The sequence below is a fragment of the Mesoplodon mirus genome (genome assembly GCF_964341445.2).
Source record: "Mesoplodon mirus genome assembly, chromosome: 3".
NCBI classification, from domain to species: domain Eukaryota; kingdom Metazoa; phylum Chordata; class Mammalia; order Artiodactyla; family Ziphiidae; genus Mesoplodon; species Mesoplodon mirus.
Genome location: NC_138978.1, coordinates 110767452 through 110790307, shown reverse-complemented (window position 1 = coordinate 110790307; position 22856 = coordinate 110767452). Strand labels below are relative to the sequence as shown.

The following is a 22856-nucleotide window of genomic DNA, read 5'->3' as shown; positions in this document are numbered from 1 at the left end:
CATTCCCTATTACATTGATCTTATTATTTAATGTTCTTGTCTTTTTTTCTTTCTGTAGGAAAACGGGCCTTATTATACATCTTATCCCCCATCACCGGATTTGTGACCTGCTATCTTTCAGTGCTACTGGTTTCTAAGGACACCACTTTCTCCAGAGATCGCTACCTATTGAAGTGATATTCATTTTTGCTGTACAGCTCCAGAGAGCCTTTTGTCCCCACCTCTCTGGTATTTTTTTATTGACTGTATATTTTCTGGCACATAAGCAATCTGAAAATGGTAGGCCATTCTGAACTGTACACTTATTTTAAATTTGTATATTTGTATCAAATGAAAATGTTCACTTTTCGAGGGTTGTTAATAGAAATTGGGGAGCAACTTTTGAGTATCTTCAGTTTCCTGAAAGGACACTGGATTCTCCATTAGACAAGCCACAGTATTGTTCACATCATCTCTTTAACATTGCACGCTTTCTTTGTGTACTCAAGTGTTTCTCAAAATATATAGAACCAATGTATGCTGACTGGATGCATTGTTTGCTTCAGACCCTGGCATTTCGTTTTATACAGATAATTCAGTTATGATAAAAGAGAATTGTCTGGGGTCAAGAATGTAGAAATGTATCTGATCAAAAACATCAAAATCATTAGCAAAATGTAAGTCTTAGAATTTTACCGCACCAGTGAAGACTGAGACTTAAGGACTAAAGTTCCTTAGATGGTATGTTTTAAGATTGTCACTGTTCTGGTCCCAACAGTGGGGGAAAACAAGAAGACTGTTTCTTCATCCTTTTTCCTATCATCATAGATGGTTTGGTCTCCTTATTCAACAGGACTGCACATATTAGTACTCTGAAGTGGAGGGCGTCTCCTAAGACACCATCAGTGAATGTTAGAGTGCCACTTTCCCAGAGTCATGAAGGATTTTGTTTGGCTCTTAGGTCTACTTTCTCTAAGGACATTTCCTAGCAGTGTGTCTTGAGTTGCCTACATCAGAATGAAGGAAGTGTGTTGCAGTGAACAAAATTCCAGACCACTTTTACCACTCAGGCTCTATTTGTGCCTTAGCCTGAATAAAAATTAGCATTATGCTACCTACCTCACAGAGGTATCATAAGGATAACATTTAGAAAGGGCTTTTGACGTCTTTGGATGAAAAAATGCTAGGAGAGTTTGTGTGGTGGGGTGTCTTTAGTTAGTTTTTAAATGATAACATATCCTTGAGAGAGTGCAACAAGGCACTCTTGTCTTTGGCATCATTTGAGTGATTTCCCTTTTCTTGGGACAACAGCTGTTAGTGCAAAATGCCAACCCTTAGGACCTCCTTCCTACTTTGTCCAGAATGTCTTCTGTCCTACTCCTCTTCCAGTGCTACACTTTAACAAGAGGCATATGTTAGCCATTTTAAACATTACTTCTTGGGCTTCCCTGGTGGCGCAGCGGTTGAGAGTCCGCCTGCCGATGCAGGGGACACGGGTTCATGCCCCGGTCCAGGAAGATCCCACATGCCGTGGAGTGGTTGGACCTGTGAGCCATGGCAGCTGAGCCTGTGCGTCCGGAGCCTGAAAACATTACTTCTTGAATTAAGGTCAAACCATTATCATTTCCATCAGGGTTTCTTCATATTCCTTTTGATTCCTACATTCACTCCCCATCTCCCTCACCCCATCATGTACACTGGCAGTTCGGAGAAGAAAAAGTAGAACCCTTCTGTTCTAATGTGCTCAGGATTGGTGCTTCCAAGGGTCCCACTCCCCTATGTCCAAATTAATTCTTCAGTGGAGATAAAAGAAACATATTTCTTCATTTATGCCAGAGAACCCCCCCATAGTTGTGTTAACCCCATCCTCTATCTTCCCATATAAACAAGAAGGGGCTTTACATTTCTCAGATAAGCAGTCTTATCTTTTGCATGTAATGGACACATTTGCTTTGTGCCAGAAATCAAAACCACTTGTTCCTTACATATACTTACTTGTTAAGGACTTCCTGTTATGTTCCCTAGGTCATCAGGTCTAGACAGCCAGTCAAATGTCTGGTATTAAGCTTCATCTCAAACAGTACTCCTTTCATCCCTTGAGCCTTGACCTTTAGAAATCTGAAAAATTAGCTTCATCTTCTGCAGTCCATTGTTAGATCATATATGAGGTGTCATTTCACTAGGAGCAGTTGTAGAAATATGCCACCTTTTCTCTGTTAAAGCTGGACTTTTTCTCTGTTAAAGCTGCTACCTCACGTTGGCATCTGACCTGAATCATTTCCTCTATAGATAATAGAGGGTGCAAGCTACTTTAGTATTTGAAAGGGAGCAAATTTTACAATTTCTTATAGGCAATAATTTTGAAAGGATGTCCCTTTGGTGTATTCACAGCAGTATATTAATGATTAGTAACACAGCAAGAATGTTCAATTGCTGTCCTAGGGTGTAAAGGTGGTATGGGGCTATGTACATATCAACTGCATTTTATAATTTAATGGTGACTAAAGGTTGCTCTGCTCAGTGAAACTGAATTTGGTATGGGACCAAGTTCATGCTTTTATAGCTGTCTGAAGTGTTATGTAATGAAGGTCTTTCAACGTACTAAATCCTAGGAGGGGAACATAGTGACCTTGATGTTGAAATGATAAAGTAATGTTCACTATATATCTGCCTTTGTCAGAAGGTTGGATAGCCTGGGTAACACATGCCACCTTCAAGGACACATTAGAGGGAGGATAAAGGGGTGGAGATGACCACTAGCATCTGATGTTAATTCAAAGCACCCTGAAGTCCTTAATTTAGTTAAACTTTGGTCATGCCAAATGCTAGTTGAATTGAGGAAGAAACTACTTACAAAATATTAATTTAATTCATTAATTAGTTCTTGCAAGACATAATATGAATTATAAAAAAAGTATGTTTCTTGCTTCAGCATATATTTGGATTCTTAATTAATCTATATTTATTTCATTATTTCTTGATAGCAAAAATGACCTCTTAAAAAAAACTCAGTATTTATTAGACTCTTAAACCTTAAAGACCAAGTGGTTCATATTTTAAAGATTTTCTTTTCTTTAATATTTATCTTATTTCATCGGCTGGTGCTCTATTATATTTATTTTTTGCAAAGTAATCCATCTGCAGTAGTTTGAAACTAATAGAGGATTTTTAAAGTATTTTTGGTAGCATAAATGGATGTAGATTTTTGATCAAATATCTGAAATTTAAAATGATTAAAATATCTCCCATTTCTAGAGAGAGATGAGTGTAATGACTGTATTAGAAAAACGTGGCTTGCCTATTTCTGCCTGTCTTCTGTTTGCCTAGATATTGTTTAATATATTCAAACTGTAGGTAATGGTTTAACCTTTTCTTTGCAGCAGTTCATAGGAAAGCAAGAAAGTGTAGTTAGAAGCTAAAAATCACTCTTTGTGTTTCCCCTGGTACATTGTGTATGTATGTATATAGAGTTTAAATTGCTTAATATATGAACAGAAATGATTGGAATTTGAAGTACTGGAAAGAGAAGAATTGTCGTTCTAGGAACAGGGGTTGACTGTAATAAGGACCAAAAGGACTGCAAGATAGCATGTAGACCTCTAAAATTGGAGTTAGCCAGTGAGTTTCAGATTGTGGCGTTCGCTTATGTTATGGTCACCATAATCAGCATGCACTAGAGTGTTTCACCTGTACTGGCGCTAATATACTTCATGCTATGGGATGAACTCTTGGTTTGCTATTTCCTGAGACTGTGAAGGGTAGAGGAGGGTTCTACCTATAATCTAAATCGTATCATAAACCCAGAGATTATAAGGATTGCCTAGTAGGTCTAACCATATATACGTATATGTATACATATTTACATACATATTTATGTTTACACACAATAATCTGCTTTGCTTTACGTTCTTTGAATGTGATTTAAATGGCCCATAGTAGAGAACATAAAACAATAAATAGCCTAGTTTAAACTTTGATTCTACCAAAATCACCCTTGAACAGATGATATCAAGGTCGTTTTAAATATTAGTGGCTCTCTTGGATATTAGTTGTTAACTTCATTTTCTATGCTTCCAAGAACAGTATCTTTAAATCTTTTTAAGTAAATACAACATGACTTAAATGTTTAGGGCCTCTGAGTTCAAGAAGAAAAGCAGAGATATTCTCTAGGTGAATTACACTGACAAAATCATAAGTGGTGAATGTGATCTACTATTTTTGTTGAACAGTTAACACTAATACATTTTGTATACACAGTCATACTTTTTTTTGGTAATGTGTTTTGTTAGTATAAGCACACAATCATCATAAACAGAGCCAAGACTTTGGCAAACCAGATGTTGTGGACCAAAATATTTAAATAAGAGCTTAACATATGTAAATTATTTTAATTGCTATTGGGCAAAGGAGACCTAACAAAGTTTTGATTGATGTAATCTTAAAACTTGTTTATTCAAAATTCAGAAAGTTTTTATGAATATTTTGCACTTAAAAATATACTTCTTTCTGAATTAGAAGTTAGATCCCTTTTAAAGAGAGTCCCACCCTATACATATACAGCCATTAAGAACCGGTTAGTAAAATGGTAATGTTTATATTGAACCCCAGGATAAGACAGTCTTTTTTGGCCATTTACACCCAGCATTTCTCTAATCACCAAAATTAGCCTACAGAGCAGTTCAAAATGCAGTGAATTTTATTGTCAACCATCTCTCTCTATGGAGACCTAGACTAGTGCTTCTCAAACTTTAATGTGCATATATTAAATCAGCTGGGAATATGTTAAAATGCAGATTCTGATACAGTAGGTCGGGGTGGAGCCTGGGACTCTGTTTCTTTCTTTCTTTCTTTTTTTTTTTTTTTTTGTGGGGGGCGCCATGCCACAAGGCATGTGGGACCTTAGTTCCCTGACCAGGGATCAAACCCATGCCCCCTGCATTGGAAGCGTGGAGTCTTAACCACTGGACCTCCAGGGAAGTCCCCAATTCTCCATTTCTTAACAAGCTCTTAGGTAGTATCAATACTCTTGGTTCCAAGACCACACTTAGAGTAAAAGAGCCTAGACCATATTTAGCTTCCATATTTTCCTTGTTTCTGGTAAAGCAGACAGAACTATCAGTGTAATTCCTTCTGTGGGCCAAGCACTCACACATACCTCATCTCATTTAATCCTCTTACAAATCCTGTGAGATAGGTGGTGATAGAGGTTAAGTGCTGCTTAAGCCCAAACATACAAGCAGCTCAGTATAGACCAGTGTTTCTCAAACTTGAATAATGCACATCCCCTTTTAATATGGAAAAATTCTCTTAGCTCCTCAGGTTTTGTTTATTATGATGTTACCTAAGTATATATGAACATAAAGCTACATGTAAATGCCTTATGCTTATAGCTCTCGCACAACTATAAAACCAAAAAAAGTTTACAGATCAGATACAAGCAAAACTATAAAACTAATACAGTTTAGAATAACAGTAAGTATGATGGATGATGATGTTTTGCAAAAACGAAGCAGCAACATGATTATGGTACTGAGTACTGTAATACAGGTTCTTCTGTGTTTAGCATGCAACTACTACCATGTGCTATGTGGTAACTTAGTTCTCCCCCTCTTTTTCTCTGTTCAAAGTATTACTTACATTTGTTTAGCACATAGTGATGTTATTTGGTCTTCATCTAGCTTGAATGCATCATTTCCCTTATATTAAGTTATCCTCTGTTCTCCATAAGCTTTCCACAACTAAAGCAGAACCCGGCTTTAACTTTCAAGTAAAGACAAATGGGGCTTCTCTGGTGGCGCAGTGGTTGAGAGTCCGCCTGCCGATGCAGGGGACACGGGTTCGTGCCCCAGTCCGGGAAGATCCCACATGCCACGGAGCGGCTGGGCCCATGAGCCATGGACACTGAGCCTGCGCGTCCAGAGCCTGTGCTCCGCAGCGGGAGAGGCCACAGCAGTGAGAGGCCCGCATACCGCAAAAAAAAAAAAAAAAAAAAGAAAAGCAGCATTTAAAACCACCTCTTTGGAAATCAAATAACACTGAGAAAATGCTGATCCGAATATGATGATCTTACACCACCTGGAAAACTGCACAGACTTTAGCATTGCTACCCTATCAAATGCCAAAAGCATGCCAAAATAAGCTCTACATTAAATTATGGAGGCTCTTGCAGGAAAAAGTCTTATCTATGAACCCATTTTCTGACATTTAGTTTTATAGCATAGAAATTCTCTCCTTTATTCTTGAATCAATGAGCAAGACCACAATACAGAGAAATACTATACTTCTTCCACTCACTTAGTAAATAGTTACTAAGGATCTATACGTTAAAGCAGTGCTAGCTGCTGTAACAAATACACTGAACATGCATAATGGCTTAAACACAATAGAAATTTAATTCTCACATGAAGCCTGAACAGATATTACTGGTGAGCAAGCACTCTTCTCCAAGTCCTGGTTCAGAGAGGGCTCCATCATCTTCAACTTGTGAAGGATACATGCTTTTCCACTTCAAGCTGGCAGATGGGAAAGAACCCAGAGGACTTGCCCACAAGATTTTTTTATGCCAGACCTGGAGGTGACACATACCACTTCCATTCATATTCCACTATTTAGAACTCGGTCATCATCCTGACCTGCAAGGTCAGGAGGTAGGGAATGTAGACTAACTGTGGGCCCAGGAAGAGAAGGATAGGAATTTGATGCCCAGTTTTTGGCAATAATCCAGGCAGTCTACTACATGCTAGATGGGTGGGAATGGGTGGGGGGCAGGAGGGAGGCTCACGAGGGAGGGAATATATGTATACATATAGCTGATTAACTTCGTTGTACAGCAGAAACTAACACAACATTGTAAAGCAACTATACTCCAATTTAAGAATATATATATATATATGTATATTCCAGCCAAATAGAAGTCAGTTACTCTGTAATGAAAGAAATGCTCCACTAGAGATATGCCAAATATTAGAGAAGGGCATTGGCATGTGATCGTGACTGCCTGGAACAAAATCCCATGGCATAGCTTAGAACATATCTGTAAACTGAAGCTCCTAGTATCAAGAACCTCTATCACCAAATGTGCGTATGCTCTAAAGCAGACAGAATGGGCGGCATCCAGATGCCCTTTACTGAATCTTGTACTAATATCTTACTACTTCAAGTCTGTGGATCAAGAGTATTGACCTGTTAGAAATGCAGACTCTCAGGCCTCACCCCAGAACTATGGAATCAGACTGTACATTTTATCAAGGTTCCCCCAGGTGATTGGCATCTACGTTAATTTTGAGAGTCACTGTTGTATTCCTGGCTCTGGCGCTTACTAGTGTGACTTTAGCCAGATTACTCAATCTCTCTGTCCCTTCACTTCTTGGATATCGGGGTACTCTCTAGAGATGATGTACACAAATGTTAAATAACACCTGACAGCAAGCATTGGCTATTTTCTTACGCTAAGTATTTTTTAAAATAAAGGAGACACAGCTCTTTGAACTGGAACTATTTGAACTCATCCTCTTTCAACCCTTATTTATGTCACACTAAGGACTTAAGCCCTTTGAAATGATGAAAGAGTTTCTTATTCATATGGTTTAGTGTTCCTTAGAAATGAGTAAGCACAGAAAAAAATAAACATTTCCAGAGTCAGCAAATGGTGTTTGGCCTAGTAAGTCCTAATATAGACAGCAGCCATGATTTCAATCAATGAATTATCAAGGTATAAACTTTAAAGTATACACAGAAATGATCTACTAATATGCCAAACCTTGAGCAATACTAAATTCCTAAGGGACTTCAGTCATAACATTTATAGTAACCTTAGATTAATTGAAATAGGAAACACCAATATTTGTATTATCAAATAATTTTGTTCAACCAGAAAATAACTTGGTTTTCAACCTTTTGGAAATGTGTTTCAGTAGTATAATTTTTGTGCCTCATTTAGTAAGTATAGTATATGCACATTAAAGTTAATTTTTGCTTTATGTAATGATTTAGAAAGCATATCTAGATCCTTCATGCCTTGGGTTTATCTTTTTAATGCTGTTTCTCTTAATCCTATATGGTTAGCATAGAAAGTTATCAGAGATAGGGCTGAATATGTACCGCCATAAGAATACAATCTGGGACTTAAAAGCATCTTTAAAGTCAGTTCCTAATATCAGCTTATTTGACTTTTTCCTCTTTCTCTTAAAGTAAATTACAATTTTAAAATTCCAGTTTAATTAAGGTATGTTTACTGATGTTATGGGTGGTTTACTTTAGCTCATCAAGTTCTTCAAAATTGGAAAATAAATTGAAAGACTTTAGTTATTATGGCTTTCACTCAAGGAAAGGAGCAAGCCAAGAACCACTCACATTTTTTCAAATAGGAATATCTAAGTCTAAATTTGTATATGCCTCTCTATACTTAGACCTGGATTTCCAATTCATAGAGAAATCAACCTTAACATTTGACAAGTGAAGTGCAAAATGCTGCATGTTGTTTTCTTTGTACAGCACTTAGTACAGGCCGGAACTAAGAGCTGCTAACACTTTTTTGTTAAATCCGTCTTGTTGGTGTGCTGTCTTAGCAAATCCAGTTTTGAACCTCACCTAACCCCCATTGGAGTTGCACAAGAAGCAGGGAAAAGGCAAAAAACCCATTTTTTAGTCACAGTAGTGAAGTGACACAGTGTAAGACCACTCTGCATCTAGGGTTTTTTTATTTGTCTTATTTTTATGTTTATGATTTATTATAACATGTACCAACATCAGATTCTAATATAATGTAATCCTACGTTATATTCTTTTTGAATATATAAAGACTTCTATTTCTATTCTAATTTTATGGAGTATATCCTTTCTTGGTATGTTTATTTTCTCTTTCTTTTTTAGTAGCTTTAATGAGATATAATTCACGTATCATAAAATTCAACTATTTAAAGTGGTTCAGTGGTTTTTAGTACATTCAGAGTTGCACAACCATCACCATTACCTACTTTTAGAACATCTTCAACATCCTAACAGGAAACCCCATACCCATTCATTGTCATTCCCCCTTCTCAGTCTCCTCCAGCCTCCCTCCTGTGTCTGGGTCTTACTGCAGTGAGTTCTCCAAGACACTTCATGTTGCACTCAGTGGTGGAACAGTGTCTCAACAGATATTCATTGAATAAATTAATACCCACAGAAGCCACCAGCCAGGAGTGGCAACTAAGGAGTAATTGAGAGGGCAGTGGAATCGGTGTCAAAAGGCTGGATTCAAATCCTGACTGATGCTCACGAGCAGTGTGGTTCTGGGTTTAGAGCCACTTAGCTCTTCTAACCCTCAGTTTTCACATCCATAAAATGTAGATGGCAATATCTGCTTCACAGGATGGTTGTGAGAATCACTGGAGAAAATATGGTCACAGCACTTGGCACACTGCCTGACCCACACTAGGAAGGCAATTAATATTCATCGATGAAAGAGAAACCCCTAGGGTGGTGACCAAGGGAAATATCTGCCAGCAGATTGCTCTGAAGTCTGATCTGGTAGCAGATATTTCCCCTGGTTCACCACCCTAGGGGTTCAAAGTAGTGGCATAGCACTTTCCTGTGCCTCAGTCTCCCCAGTTTCCTTCCTTAAGAGAGAATTCTAGAGTACAACTTACAATTACTTTCCTTACCTCACAACTGCTGCCTCTCCTGTTTCTGCATTGACAGCTGTTTCCTTTCCACGTGCTGATATTGAGTCTCATGGAGGGCCCATACTTAGCATAGAAGCAAGCACTGTCCATCAGCTGTAAAGAGCTGACCTTCCAAGGTGGATTACCAACCCCTCATCCGAACTTCAGCATTTATTGCTCCTTTCCTTCACCATAGGTGCAGAAACCCTCTCCAGGAGGATAAGCTGCCTAATTTAGGCAACAGGCAACCTAGGGCTGATTGACAGGCCTTACAGGGACTAGGGGACATATTTAACTGTCTTTTTCTCTCATATAGCAACCACCTCCCTCTGACCCCAGAGTTGCCTCAGCAGATTTGCTGTGCATGCATCTTACGAAAATGTTTCCTACACAATAGTAATGAAATACTAGCAGCTATCATCTGCAGGATACCAGGCATTGTAAATATATTATGTCTCATCCGTACAATAACCTTGCAAGGTAGGTATTTCCTCCACTTTACAGGGAGGGAAAAGATTCTAGAAGTAAAGAAACAAGCCATAGGTAATATCAGGTCATAGGTTTTGGAAGGGCAGAGAAGATTGGGTAACTCTACCGTTAACAAAGCTTCTTAAACTCTTGGGCTATCCATTAGCGGTATTGGTCTGGTATATAGAAGCATAGGCTTCTCTTCAAATCACATTTCAGCCATTTACTTGCTCTGTGACCTTGGACTCATTTCCCAACCTCTTTGAATTTCAGTTCTTTCATATGTAAAGAGTACTTACCTCTTAGAGTCGTTTTGAGGATCAAATGACTTAATAGTTCTAAAATTCTCATAAATATTACCTGTTGTCTTATTTAAATATTCTAATTGCTATGATCAAGGTGTCTCACTTTGCAGACTTATCACATGCACTTGGCGCCTTAATTTTAAGTTGTGTCATATTACCAATTCAGAAGATGTATGATATATTTGGTATGTCTCTCCTTCCAGAGGAAACGACATTTTAAATCAGGGGGTGGCAAACATTTTTGCTAAAGGACCACATAGTAAATATTATAGGTTTTTCAGACCATATGGTGTCTTGTCACAACTATTCAGCTGTGCTGCTGTAGTGTGAAAGCAGCCGGAGATAATGCTTGAGCAAATGGGTGTGCCCATGTTCCAATAAGACTTTATTTATGGAGACTGGAATTTAAATTTAAATAATTTTCATGTATATTAAAATACTATTTCTCTTCATTTTTAACAGTTTAAAAATGTAAAAGTCACATTTAGCTTGAAGGCCATATGAAAACAGGCAGTGGGCCTTAGTTTTGCCAACCCCTTTTTAAATAATTCAGTGATTTTTTAAAGCTGATGAATCCAGCAAAGTTCTCATTAGGGAAAAGCAATGTGGAGAAAGAAAAATTAAGAGCCAGTTGATCTATCAACTAGCTAGCCCAGATCATAGCTATATTGATCACTCCCTGGTCTAACACAATCATGCAACCCCTTTGAGCTTAACGTTTTTATCCATAAAAATGAACTAGTAATAGCTCTCTGACCTATACCTATTTCTTCCTGGGGAAGGGAGTTTAATAATACTTATCATTTATTGAATTTATACCTTTGTGCTAGATTTTTGAATCATTTTAGTTCCAATCTTCTTATTATCCACACTTTACAGATGAAGAAATGGAGGCTCAGAGGCAAATAACCTGCTCAAGTTTACAATACCAGTGTTTAATTCCAGGTGTCTGACTCTCATCAACCCTCCAACCCTCTCAATACAATACAAACTCCCTGAGAGTAGGGACCTCATTGGACTTGCTCTGTGCTAAATCCCCAGTGCCTAGACTAGTACCTAGTGTATAATAGGCATTGTATAAATGCTTATTGAATTAACAAATGAATGGATTTTTCCATTATGCCAGTGGTCCTTAATCTTTTTTAAGATCAGGGATAACTTTGGGAAAGAAATTAAAGTTTTGGACAATCTCTCCAGATAAATTAAATTTCAGACTTAGAAAACTTGCCTTAAATATTTGGCCAACTACTGAAAGAAGATGCTGTTCACATACTCTGAATAATACTGATGATAATTCTTACCATAAGTATGGAAACAGGATTTGGAGGTGTCTTGTTTCTTTCTGCTCTTGAAATCATGATATTAAAGGCATTAAACAAGGCCTAAAATGTTTCCTTCTCTACAGTTGCTCATAGCTCCCGGGTACACTTTTTAAAACTCTTGATTCCCTTAAAAATCACTTTCTTAAAAAATGTTACTGGGCTTCCCTGGTGGCGCAGTGGTTGAGAGTCTGCCTGCCAATGCAGGGGACGCGGGTTCGTGCGCCGGTCCTGGAGGATCCCGCGTGCCGCGGAGCGGCTGGGCCCGTGGGCCATGGCCGCTGGGCCTGGGCGTCCAGGGCCTGTGCTCCGCGGCGGGGGAGGCCACAACGGTGAGAGGCCTGCATACGGCAAAAAAAAAAATGTTACTTAAAAATGACTTTCGGGGCTTGCCTTGTGGCACAGTGGTTGGGAGTCCCCCGCCAATGCAGGGGATGCGGGTTAGGGCTCTGGTCCAGGAAGATCCCACGTGCCGCAGAACAGGTAGGCCTATGTACCACAACTACTGAGCTTGTGCTCTGGAACTCGTGAGCCACAACTACTGAGCCCGCGAGCCCGTGCACCACAACTACTGAAGCCCACATGCCTAGAGCCCGTGCTCCGCAGCGGGAGAGGCCACCGCGGTGAGAAGCCCGTGCGCGGCAATGAGGAGTGGCCCCCACTCACCGTGGCTGGAGGGGGCCCGCGTGCAGCAACAAAGACCCCATGCAGCCAAGAATAAATAAATAAATAAAATAAATAAAGAAATAGAAAAAAATAGAATGTAATGCTGTGAATCAAAAAAAAAAAAAAGACTTTTATTGGGTCCAAGTTGCTTCAACATGAAAAGTGAGAAGCCAAAGCCTATTAAGACTAACATGCAATTTTTTGCCTTCAGAAATCCAGCTGTGAGGGCATTATCCATTACTACCCGAAGGCCAACCAAATCTGAATCCAGTATGTTACTCAATATAGGTCTGCTGCTGCTGCTTCTTCTTGTCATTTACTTACAACTTTACTTTCTACCCCATGGCCTCCTGTTAAGTCAATGAGAAGGAGATATTAATGTTCCAACATTATTAAATTTAGATGTTACCAATTTTTATTCTCTCCTATAAAGCATCTGTTCTTTATATACCCTTACCATTTACATCAGGACTTTGAGATCATGACTCACTCCAGATAAATAGTAAGATTAAGGATATTTTGTTTTCACAGAATGTTATAAAAACAAAATCTGGAGCTTCCCTGGTGGTGCAGTGATTAAGAATCCGCCTGCCAATGCAGGGGACATGGGTTCGAGCCCTGGTCTGGGAAGATCCCACATGCCATGGAGCAGCTGGGCCCGTGGGCCACAACTACTGAGCCTGCACTCTAGAGCCCATGCTCTACAGCAAGAGAAGCCACCACAATGAGAAGCCCATGCACTGCAACGAAGAGTAGCCCCCACTTGCCGCAACTAGAGAAAGGCTGCGTGCAACAACAAAGACCCAACACAGCCAAAAATAAATAAAAATAAAATAAACTTAATTTAAAAAATCTGTTGCTTATGGAGACTTAAAAACATTAAGGTACTACATTCACTACTACTCCCTTCCCACTTTCTTTCATTGCATTCCCCCAAAGAAGTCCCATTCTGAAACTTGAGTTTTTTCTTTGACTATTTCTGGGACATCACTCCATACTTTGGTCATATCATGCCATTTAGTTTTCCCCATGGTACTTATTACCAGGGCTCATATTCAGCCACATCAATTGTTAAAAATACTGGAATACTCCATATGAGTTGGTAAAATAGCTGCTATCCAGAGCCCTCCAAATGTCCTTTGTTATCCCATCCCTCCCCCAGTTTCCCTGGATCTCCTCACCATCCAGCAACTAAAGGGTTAACACCGCTTGCCTTTCTAGAACCCCACTCCAAGACTATGGCTGGCATCTCTTTTGACTAGTCAGTGCCAGTGCCATACCAGTTTAAATATCACGTATTTATTACTATATATATTATGTATATGAATATATATATGGATATATATGAATGAATGACTATGGGCATAAACATTTCCATTTTGTTTATTGCAGTATTCCCAACGTCTCCTTTTTTTTTTTTTTTTTTTGCGGTACGCGGGCCTCTCACTGTTGTGGCCTCTCCTGTTGCGGAGCACAGGCTCCGGACACGCAGGCTCAGCGGCCATGGCTCGGGACTAGCTGCTCCGCGGCATGTGGGATCTTCCCGGACCGGGGCACGAACCCGTGTCCCCTGCATCGGCAGGCGGACTCTCAACCACTGCGCCACCAGGGAAGCCTCCCCAATGTCTCCTTGAACAGTCCTTGATGTGTAGTAGGCTTTTAAATAATTGTTAAAAGAAAAAATAGAGACTTCCCTGGCAGTCCAGTGGTTAAGACTCCACACTTCCACTGCAGGGGGCATGGGTTCGATCGCTGGTTGGGGAACTAAGATCCCACATGCTGCTCGGTGCAGCCAAAAAGAAAAAGAGAGAGAGAGAAAAGTGTTTTGCAGTTACGGTATCAAAGGAGTTAGATGTAAAGCAGAACCACTTGTTCAATCAGGATTTGGGAATGATTTGATGAGTCACAGGAGAAGGAAGGACATGAGTCAAGTGGATCCCTATATAAAACTTTTTTGTGAACAGCCAAATGATCTTACCTTCGGTGAGCAGCCTTGCTTCACAACATTAACTCTTTTAATAATTTGCTATTTTCCAGGAAAGGTGAATACAAGTGAAGATTGGGTTTCAGGTCCCAAGTTGCCTCATCAGTGACCAAATACTAGACCTGAAGGTAGCAGCTAAGCCAACAAGGCAAGGAAGCCTGAGAGAAGGCTCTGAGGTGATGAGGCAGGCTTGCCGAGGAGTTTGGTGCAGTCTTCTGTGATGGGGGGAGACTGAGTCACCTAGAATAACTAAAATGAGCCATGAAGCCTACATGGCGAGAGCTCTTCCTGCCCTTCCTGACAGCTGGGCCTCTACACACACACAAAGAAAGAGTGAGCACTGATGGATGCTCACTGTCTCCCCAAGAAGCTACTCTCAGGCAAAACACCTGCACAAACCTGTGCACCACATCAGCATGTGTCTCTTGTCAGGCTAGGAATCAGAGAAGAAAGGTGCATTTCACATCACTTTAGCAGAATCCAAAATATTCAGTGTGTTACATCAGTGAGTTCTCTACCAGTTCCTGCCTGTCATTAAAAGGCACCTCTGAACGTCCCTGAACTTCTTCTGAAGCTAGTTCCAGCCTATGCTGTCTCTTACTTTTTATTTTTGGTCTGTGATAGATAATCATCTACTTTTTCCCTAAATATGCCCTTTTTAAGGTTCAAAGAGTACCTGCTAAACATAGCATTTTACAGTTTGGTTTAAATTGTAAACCAAATTCTTCCATACACATTTTCCTAATGTCTCCTGTCTTATGTAACCATCCCCAGATGAAAATAGCTCTTGATCAGGCCCCATGTTCTTGGGATACTTCTGGGCACCCAGGTAACCACAAACTACCTTTTGGGTCCATGACTCTTCTTAATCACACCAAAGAGGTTCTGTGTTTTCCTCCTCAGGACAGCAAAAAAATTGAGGTGGAAAAAGGTGCTACTTCCGCCTTCTCATTTCAGGTCTCATACTATAAACACATTTCCTTTCTGTGTTCTATTTGGTGCCATGTATTTTGCTTTTTTTGGTTTTATTTCTTTACATATTTATTGGAGTATAACTGTTTGACAGTGTTGTGTTAGTTTCTGTTGTATTAACAAAGTGAATCAGCTGTGGGGATACATATATCCCCATATCCCCTCCCTCTTGAGCCTCCCTCCCACCCTCCCTATCCCACCCCTCTAGGTGGTCACAAAGCACCGAACTGAGCTCCCTGTGCTATGCAGCTGCTTCCCAATAGCCATCCATTTTACATTTGGTAGTGTATATACGTCAATGCTGCTCTATCACTTCATCGCAGCTTCCCCTTCCCCCTCCCGGTGTCCTCAAGTCCATTCTCTATATCTGCATCTTTATTCCTGTCCTACCCCCAGGTTCATCAGAACCATTTTTTAAAATTCCATATATATGTGTTAGCACACGATATTTGTTTTACTCTTTCTGAATTACTTCAGTCTGTATAACAGACTGTAGGTCCATCCACCTCACTACAAATAACTCAATTTGGTTTCTTTTTATGGCTGAGTAATATTCCATTGTATATATGTGCCACATCTTCTTTATCCATTCATCTGTCAACGGACACTTAGGTTGCTTCCATGTCCAAGCTATTATAAATAGTGCTGCAATGAACATTGTGATACATATCTCTCTTTTTTTTTTTTTTTTTTTTTTGCGGTACACGGGCCTCTTACTGTTGTGGCCTCTCCCGTTGCAGAGCACAGATTCCGGACACACAGGCTCAGCAGCCATGGCTCACGGGCCCAGCCACTCCGTGGCATGCGGGATCCTCCCGGACCGGGGCACGAACCCGTGTCACCTGCATCGGCAGGCGGACTCTCAACCACTGCACCACCAGGGAAGCCCCATATCTCTTTTTGAATTACGGTTTCCTCAGGGTATATGCCCAGTAGTGGGATTGCTGGGTCATATGATACTTCTATTTTTCATTTTTTAAGGAACCTCCATACTGTTCTCATAGTGGCTCTATCAATTTACATTCCCACCAACAGTGCAAGAGGGTTCCCTTTTCTCCACACCCTCTCCAGCATTTACTGTTTGTAGATTTTTTGATGATGGCCATTCTGACAGGTGTGAGGTGATACCTCATTGGAGTTTTGATTTGCATTTCTCTAATGATTAGTGATGTTGAGCATTCCTTCATATGTTTGTTGGCAATCTGTATATCTTCTTTGGAGAAATGTCTGTTTAGGTCTTCCGCCTATTTTTGGATTGCGTTGTTTGTTTATTTGATATTGAGCTACATGAGCTGCTTGCATAATTTGGAGATGAATCCTTTGTCAGTTGCTTCATTTGCAAATATTTTCTCTCATTCTAAGGGTTGTCTTTTTGTCTTGTTTATGGTTTCCGTTGCTGTGCAAAAGCTTTTAAGGTTCCTTAGGACCCATTTGTTTATTTTTTACTTTATTTCCATTACTCTAGGAGGTGGGTCAAAAAGGATCTTGCTGTGATTAATGTAATAGAGTGTTCTGCCTATGTTTTCCTTTGAGTTTTATAGTGTCCAGCCTTACATTTAGGTCTTTAATCCATTTGGAGTTTATTTTTGTGTATGGTGTTCAGAAATGTTCTAATTTCATTCTTTTACATGTAGCTGTCCAGTTTTCCCAGCACATTATTGAAGAGGCTGTCTTTTCTCCATTGTATATTCTTGCTTTCTTTGTCAAAGATAAGGTGACCATATGTGCGTGGATATATCTCTGGGCTTTCTATTCTGTTCCATTGATCTATATTTCTGTTTTTGTGCCAGTATGATACTGTCCTGATTGCTGTAGCTTTGTAGTATAGTCTGAAGTACAGGAGTCTGATTCCTCCAGCTCCATTTTTCTTTCTCAAGATTGCCTTGGCTACTCAGGGTCTTTTATGTTTCCATACAAATTGTAAAATTATTAGTTCTAGTTCTGTGAAAAATGTCCTTGGTAGTTTGATAGAGATTGCACTGAATCTGTAGAATGCTTTCAGTCATATAGTCATTTTCACAATAATGATTCTTCCAATCCAAGAACATGTTATACCTCTCCATCTGTTTGTATCATCTTTAATTTCTTTCATCAGTGTCTTATAGTTTTCTGCATAAAGGTCTATTTTCTCCCTAGGTTGGTTTATTCCTAGGTATTTTTTTCTTTTTGTTGCAATGGTAAATGGGAGTATTTCTTTGATTTCTCTTTCAGATTTTTCATTGTTAGTGTATAGGAATGTAAGAGATTTCTGTACATTAATTTTGTATCCTGCTACTTTACCAAATTCATTGATTAGCTCTAGTATTTTACTGGTAGCATCTTTAAGATTCTCTATGTATAGTATCATATCAGCTGCAAAGAGTGACAGTTTTACTTCTTCTTTTCCAATTTGTATTCCTTTTATTTCTTTTTCTTCTCTGATTGCCATGGCTAAAACTTCCAAAACTATGTTGAATAATAGTGGTGAGAGTAGGCACCCTTGTCTTGTTCCTGATCTTAGTGGAAATGCTTTCAGTTTTCCACCATTGAGAATGATTTTGGCTGTGGGTTTCTTGTATATGGCCTTTATTATGTTGAGCTAGGTTCCCTTTCTGGAAAGTTTTTATCATAAGTGGGTGTTGAATTTTGTCAAAAGCTTTTTCTGCATCTGTTGAGGTTATCATATGGTTTTTATCCTTCAGTTTGTTAATATGGTGTATCACATTGACTGATTTGCATATACAGAAGAATCCTTGCATTCCTGAGATAAACCCCACTTGACCATGTTGTATGATCCTTTTAATGTGCTGTTGGATTCTGTTTGCTAGTATTTTGTTGAGGATTTTTGCATCTATGCTCATCAGTGATATTGGCCTGTAGTTTTCTTTTTCTGTGACTTGTTTGTCTGGTTTTGGTATCAGGGTGATGGTGGCCTCATAGAATGAGTTTGGGAAGAGTTTAAGAAGGATAGGTGTTAGCACTTCTCTAAATTTTGATAGAATTCATGTGTGAAGCCACCTGGTCCTGGGCTTTTGTTTGTTGCAAGATTTTTAATCACAGTTTCATTTCAATACTTGTGATTTGTCTCTTCACATTTTCTGTTTCTTCCTAGTTCAGTCTTGGAAGGTTGTACTTTTCTAACAATTTGTCCATTTTTCCAGGTCGTCCATTTTATTGGCATAAAGTTGCTTGTAGTAGTCTCTCATGATCCTGTGTATTTCTGCGGTGTCAGTTGTTACTTCTTTTTCATTTCTAATTCTGTTGATTTGAGTATTCTCCCTTTTTTTCTTGATAAGTCTGGCTAATGGTTTATCAATTTTGTTTATCTTCTCAAAGAACCAGCTTTTAGTTTTATTGATCTTTGCTATTGTTTCCTTCATTTCTTTTTCATTTATTTCTGATCTGATTTTTATGATTTCTTTTCTTCTACTAACTTTGGGGATTTTTGATTCTCTTTTTTAAATTGCTTTAGGTATAAAGTTAAGTTGTTTATTTGAGATTTTTCTTGTTTCTTGAAGTAGGATTGTATTGCTATAAATTTCTCTCTTAGAATTGCTTTTGCTGCATCCCATAGGTTTGGGTCATCATGTTTTCATTGTCATTTGCTTCTAGATATTTTTTTTATTTCCTCTTTGATTTCTTCAGTGAGCTCTTGGTTATTTAGCAGTGTATTGTTTAGCCTCCTTGTGTTTGTATTTTTTACAGTTTTTTTCCTGTAATTGATATCTAGTTTCATACAGTTGTCATCTGAAAAGTTACTTGATATGATTTCAGTTTTCTTAAATTTACCAAGGCTTGATTTGTGACCCAAGATATGATCTATCTGGAGAATATTCCCTGTGCACTTGAGAAGAAAGCGTATTCTGTTGGTTTTGGATGGAATGTCCTATAAATATCAATTAAGTCCATCTGGTGTATTGTATCATTTAAAGCTTGTGTTTCCATATTTATTTTCATTTTGGATGATCTGTCCATTGGTGAAAGTGGGGTGTCAAAGTACCCTACTATTATTGTGTTACTGTCGATTTCCCCTTTTATGGCTGTTAGCATTTGCCTTATGAATTGAGGTGCTCCTATGTTGGGTGCATAAATATTTACAATTGTTATATCTTCTCCTTGGATTGATCCCTTGATCATTATGTAGTGTCCTTTGACTCTTGTAGCAGTCTTTAGTTTAAAGTCTGTTTTATCTGATATGAGTATTGCTACTCCAGCTTTCTTTTGATTTCCATTTGCCTGGAATATCATTTTCCATCCCCTCACTTTGTCTGTATGTGTCCCCAGGTCAGAAGTGTGTCTCTTGTAGACAGCGTATATACTGGTCTTGTTTTTGTATCCATTCAGCCAGTCTATGTCTTTTGGTTGGAGCATTTAATCCATTTACATTTAAGGTAATTATGGATATGTATGTTCCTATTACCATTGGTTTAATTGTTTTGGTTTTGTTTTTGTAGGTCTTTTCCTTCTCTTGTGTTTCCCACATAGAGAAGTTCCTTTAGCATTTGTTGTAAAGCTGGTTTGGTGGTACTGAATTCTCTTAAATTTTGCTTGTCTGTAAAAGTTTTAATTTCTCTGTCAAATCTGAATGAAAGCCTTGCTGGGTAGAGTAATCTTTGTTTTAGGTTTTTCCCTTTCATCACTTTGAATAAGTCCTGCCACTCCCTTCTGGCTTGCAGAGTTTCTGCTGAACGATCAGCTGTTAACCTTATGGGGATTCCCTTGTATATTATTTGTCGCTTTTCCCTTGCTGCTTTTAAGATTTTTTTCTTTGTATTTAATTTTTGATAGTGTGATTAATATGTGTCTTGGTGTGTTTCTCCTTGGGTTTATCCTTTATGGGGCTCTCTGCGCTTCCTGGACTTGACTATTTCCTTTCCCATGTTAGGGAAATTTTCGACAATAATTCCTCAGATATTTTCTCAGACCCTTTCTTTTTCTCTTCTTCTGGTACCCCTACAATTCGAATGTTGGTGCATTTAATGTTGTCCCTGATGTCTCTGAGACTGTCCTCAATTCTTTTCATTCTTTTTTCTTTATTCTGCTCTGTGGCAGTTATTTCCACTATTCTATCTTCCACGTCACTTATCCGTTCTTCTGCCTCAGTTATTCTGCTATTGCCTCCTTCTAGAGTATTTTCAGTTTCATTTATTGTGTTGTTCATTATTGTTTGTTTGCTCTTTAGTTCTTCTAGGTCCTTGTTAAACGTTTCTTGTATTTTCTTCATTCTACTTCTGAGATTCTGGATCATCTTTACTATCATTACTCTGAATTCTTTTTCAGGTAGACTGCCTATTTCCTCTTCATTTGTTTGGTCTGGTGGTCCTTCCTGTGCTGCATACATCCTTGTCTTCTCATTTTGTTTAACTTACTGTGTTTGGGGTCTCCTTTTCACAGGCTGCAGGTTCATAGTTCCTCTTATTTCTGGTGTTTGCCCCCAGTAGTGAGCTTTGTTCAGTGGCTTGTGTAGGCTTCCTGGTGGGGGGACTGGTGCCTGTGTTCTTGTGGTTGGGGCTGGATCTTGTCCCTCTGGTGGGCAGGGCCACATCTGGTGGTGTGTTTTGGATGTCTGTGAAGTTAGTATGACTTTAGGCAGCCTCTCTCTTAGTGAGTGGGTTTGTGTTCCTGTCTTGCTGGTTGTTTGTCATGGGGTGTCTGGCACTGGAGCTTGCTGGCCGTTGGGTGGAGCTTGTTCTTAGTGTTGGACAGAGGTCTCTGGGAGACTTCTCACCGATTAATATTACATGTGGCCTGGAAGTCTCTGGTGGTCCAACGTCCTGGACTCAGCTCTCCCCCTTCTGAGGCTCAGTCCCAACACCCGGCCAGGGCACTAGGACGCTGCCAGATGCACGGCTTGGAAGAAAAGGAAGAAAAAAAGAAAAGAAGAAGAAAAAAATGAACACAAAGAATTCCAAAACAAATGGTAAAAGCAAAACGAAACACTCAAAATCACACAAAGAAACATACACACACACTCAGAAAAAGAGAAAACAAAACAAAAAAAATACCGAACAGACAGAACCCCAAGACAAATGGTAAAAGCAAAACTAAACAGACAAAATCACACAAAGAAGCATACACACACACACACACTCACACAAAGAGAAAAAGGAAAAAGAAAAAAAAAAGGAAGAGAGCAACCAAACCAATAAACAAACCCACAGATGAAAGCAATCACTAAAGAGTAAACTAAGAGAAATATAAAACCAAAAACAAATCAAATGCAGAAAGCAAACCCCAAGTCCACACTTGCCTCCAAAGTTGACTGCCTCAATTTTGGGAGCACTCTTTGTCTATTCAGGTATTCCACATATGTAGGGTTTACCAAGCTGATTGCAGGGATTTAGTCCACTGATCCTGAAGCTGCATGGAGAGATTTCCCTTTCTCTTCTTTGTTCACACATCTCCTGGGGTTCAGCTTTGGTTTTGGCCCTGCCTCTGTGTGTAGACCGCCCTCAGGTCTCTGTTCCCTGCCCAGACAAGAGGGGGTTAAAGCTGCGGCTGATTAGTGCTCTCTTGCTGTCTCAGGCTGGCGAGAGGGAGGGGTACAGTAGTCACAGTTGGAATGTCCGGGGCGTGCCTGCAGCAGAGGCCAGCATAACATTGCAACAGACTGAGGTATGCTCTGTGTTCTCCCAGGGAAGTTGGCCCTGGATCATGGAACCCTGGCAGTGATGTGCTGCACAGGCTCCCGGGAGGGTGTGGGTAGTGACCTGTGCTTGCACATAGGATCCTTGGTGGCAGTGGGGTCAGCAGTCTGTGCCTGCCTCTGGGTCTGAGATGATAACTACGGCTCATGCCCGTCTCTGGAGCTTACTTATGCAGTGCTCTGTCGTCTGTGGACACATGGAGCAGGAAGCGCCTCTCCTCGCACACCCAAGACAATGGTCTCTTGCCTCTCCAACAGGTCCAGACTTTTTCCCGTACTCCCTCCCGGCTAGCTGTGGCGCACTAGCTGCCTTCAGGCTGTGTTCATGAAGCCAACCCCAGTCCTCTCCCTGGGATCTGACCTCCAAAGCCCGAACCTCAGCTCCCAGCCCCCACCCACACAGGCAGGTGAGCAAACAGGCTTCTCAGGCTGGTGAGTGCTGGTCAGCAACAATCCTCTGCCTGGGACTCTCCCCACTTTTCCCTCTGCACCCCTGTTTCTGCGCTCTCCTCTATGGTTCCAAAGCTCCCCCTGCTGTCCCCACCATTGAGGGGGTTTCCCAGTGTGTGGAAACTTTTCCTCCTTCACAGCTCCCTCCCAGGGATGGACGCAAGTTCCATCCCTATTCTTTTGTCTCTTTTTTTCTTTTGCCCTACCCAGGTATGTGGGAATTTTCTTGCCTTTTTGGAAGTCTGAAATCTTCTGCCAGCATTCAGTAAGTGTTCTATAGGAGCTGTTCCACGTGTAGATGTATTTTTGATGTATTTGTAGGGAGGAAGGTGATCTCCACGTCTTACTCCTCTGACATCTTGAAGGTCTCTCCGTATTTTGCATTTTTGCTCTTTGTTGATTTCTCTGTTTAAAATGGCTCCCAGGATGGTGCTGAAGTGCTGT

General features: G+C 39.9%; 1 protein-coding gene across 1 annotated transcript in view; it reads left to right on the top strand.

Moving 5' to 3' along the window:
• The window catches only part of GDAP2 (ganglioside induced differentiation associated protein 2), a 71507-nt gene extending 70979 nt beyond the window's left edge, over positions 1-528 (top strand). Inside the window, exon 14 of the mRNA XM_082612799.1 lies at positions 59-528. Coding sequence (XP_082468925.1) covers positions 59-106 — 48 coding nt within the window. The 3' untranslated portion in view covers positions 107-528. The remainder of the gene's footprint in view (positions 1-58) is intronic.
• The last annotated feature ends 22328 nt before the right edge of the window (positions 529-22856 follow it).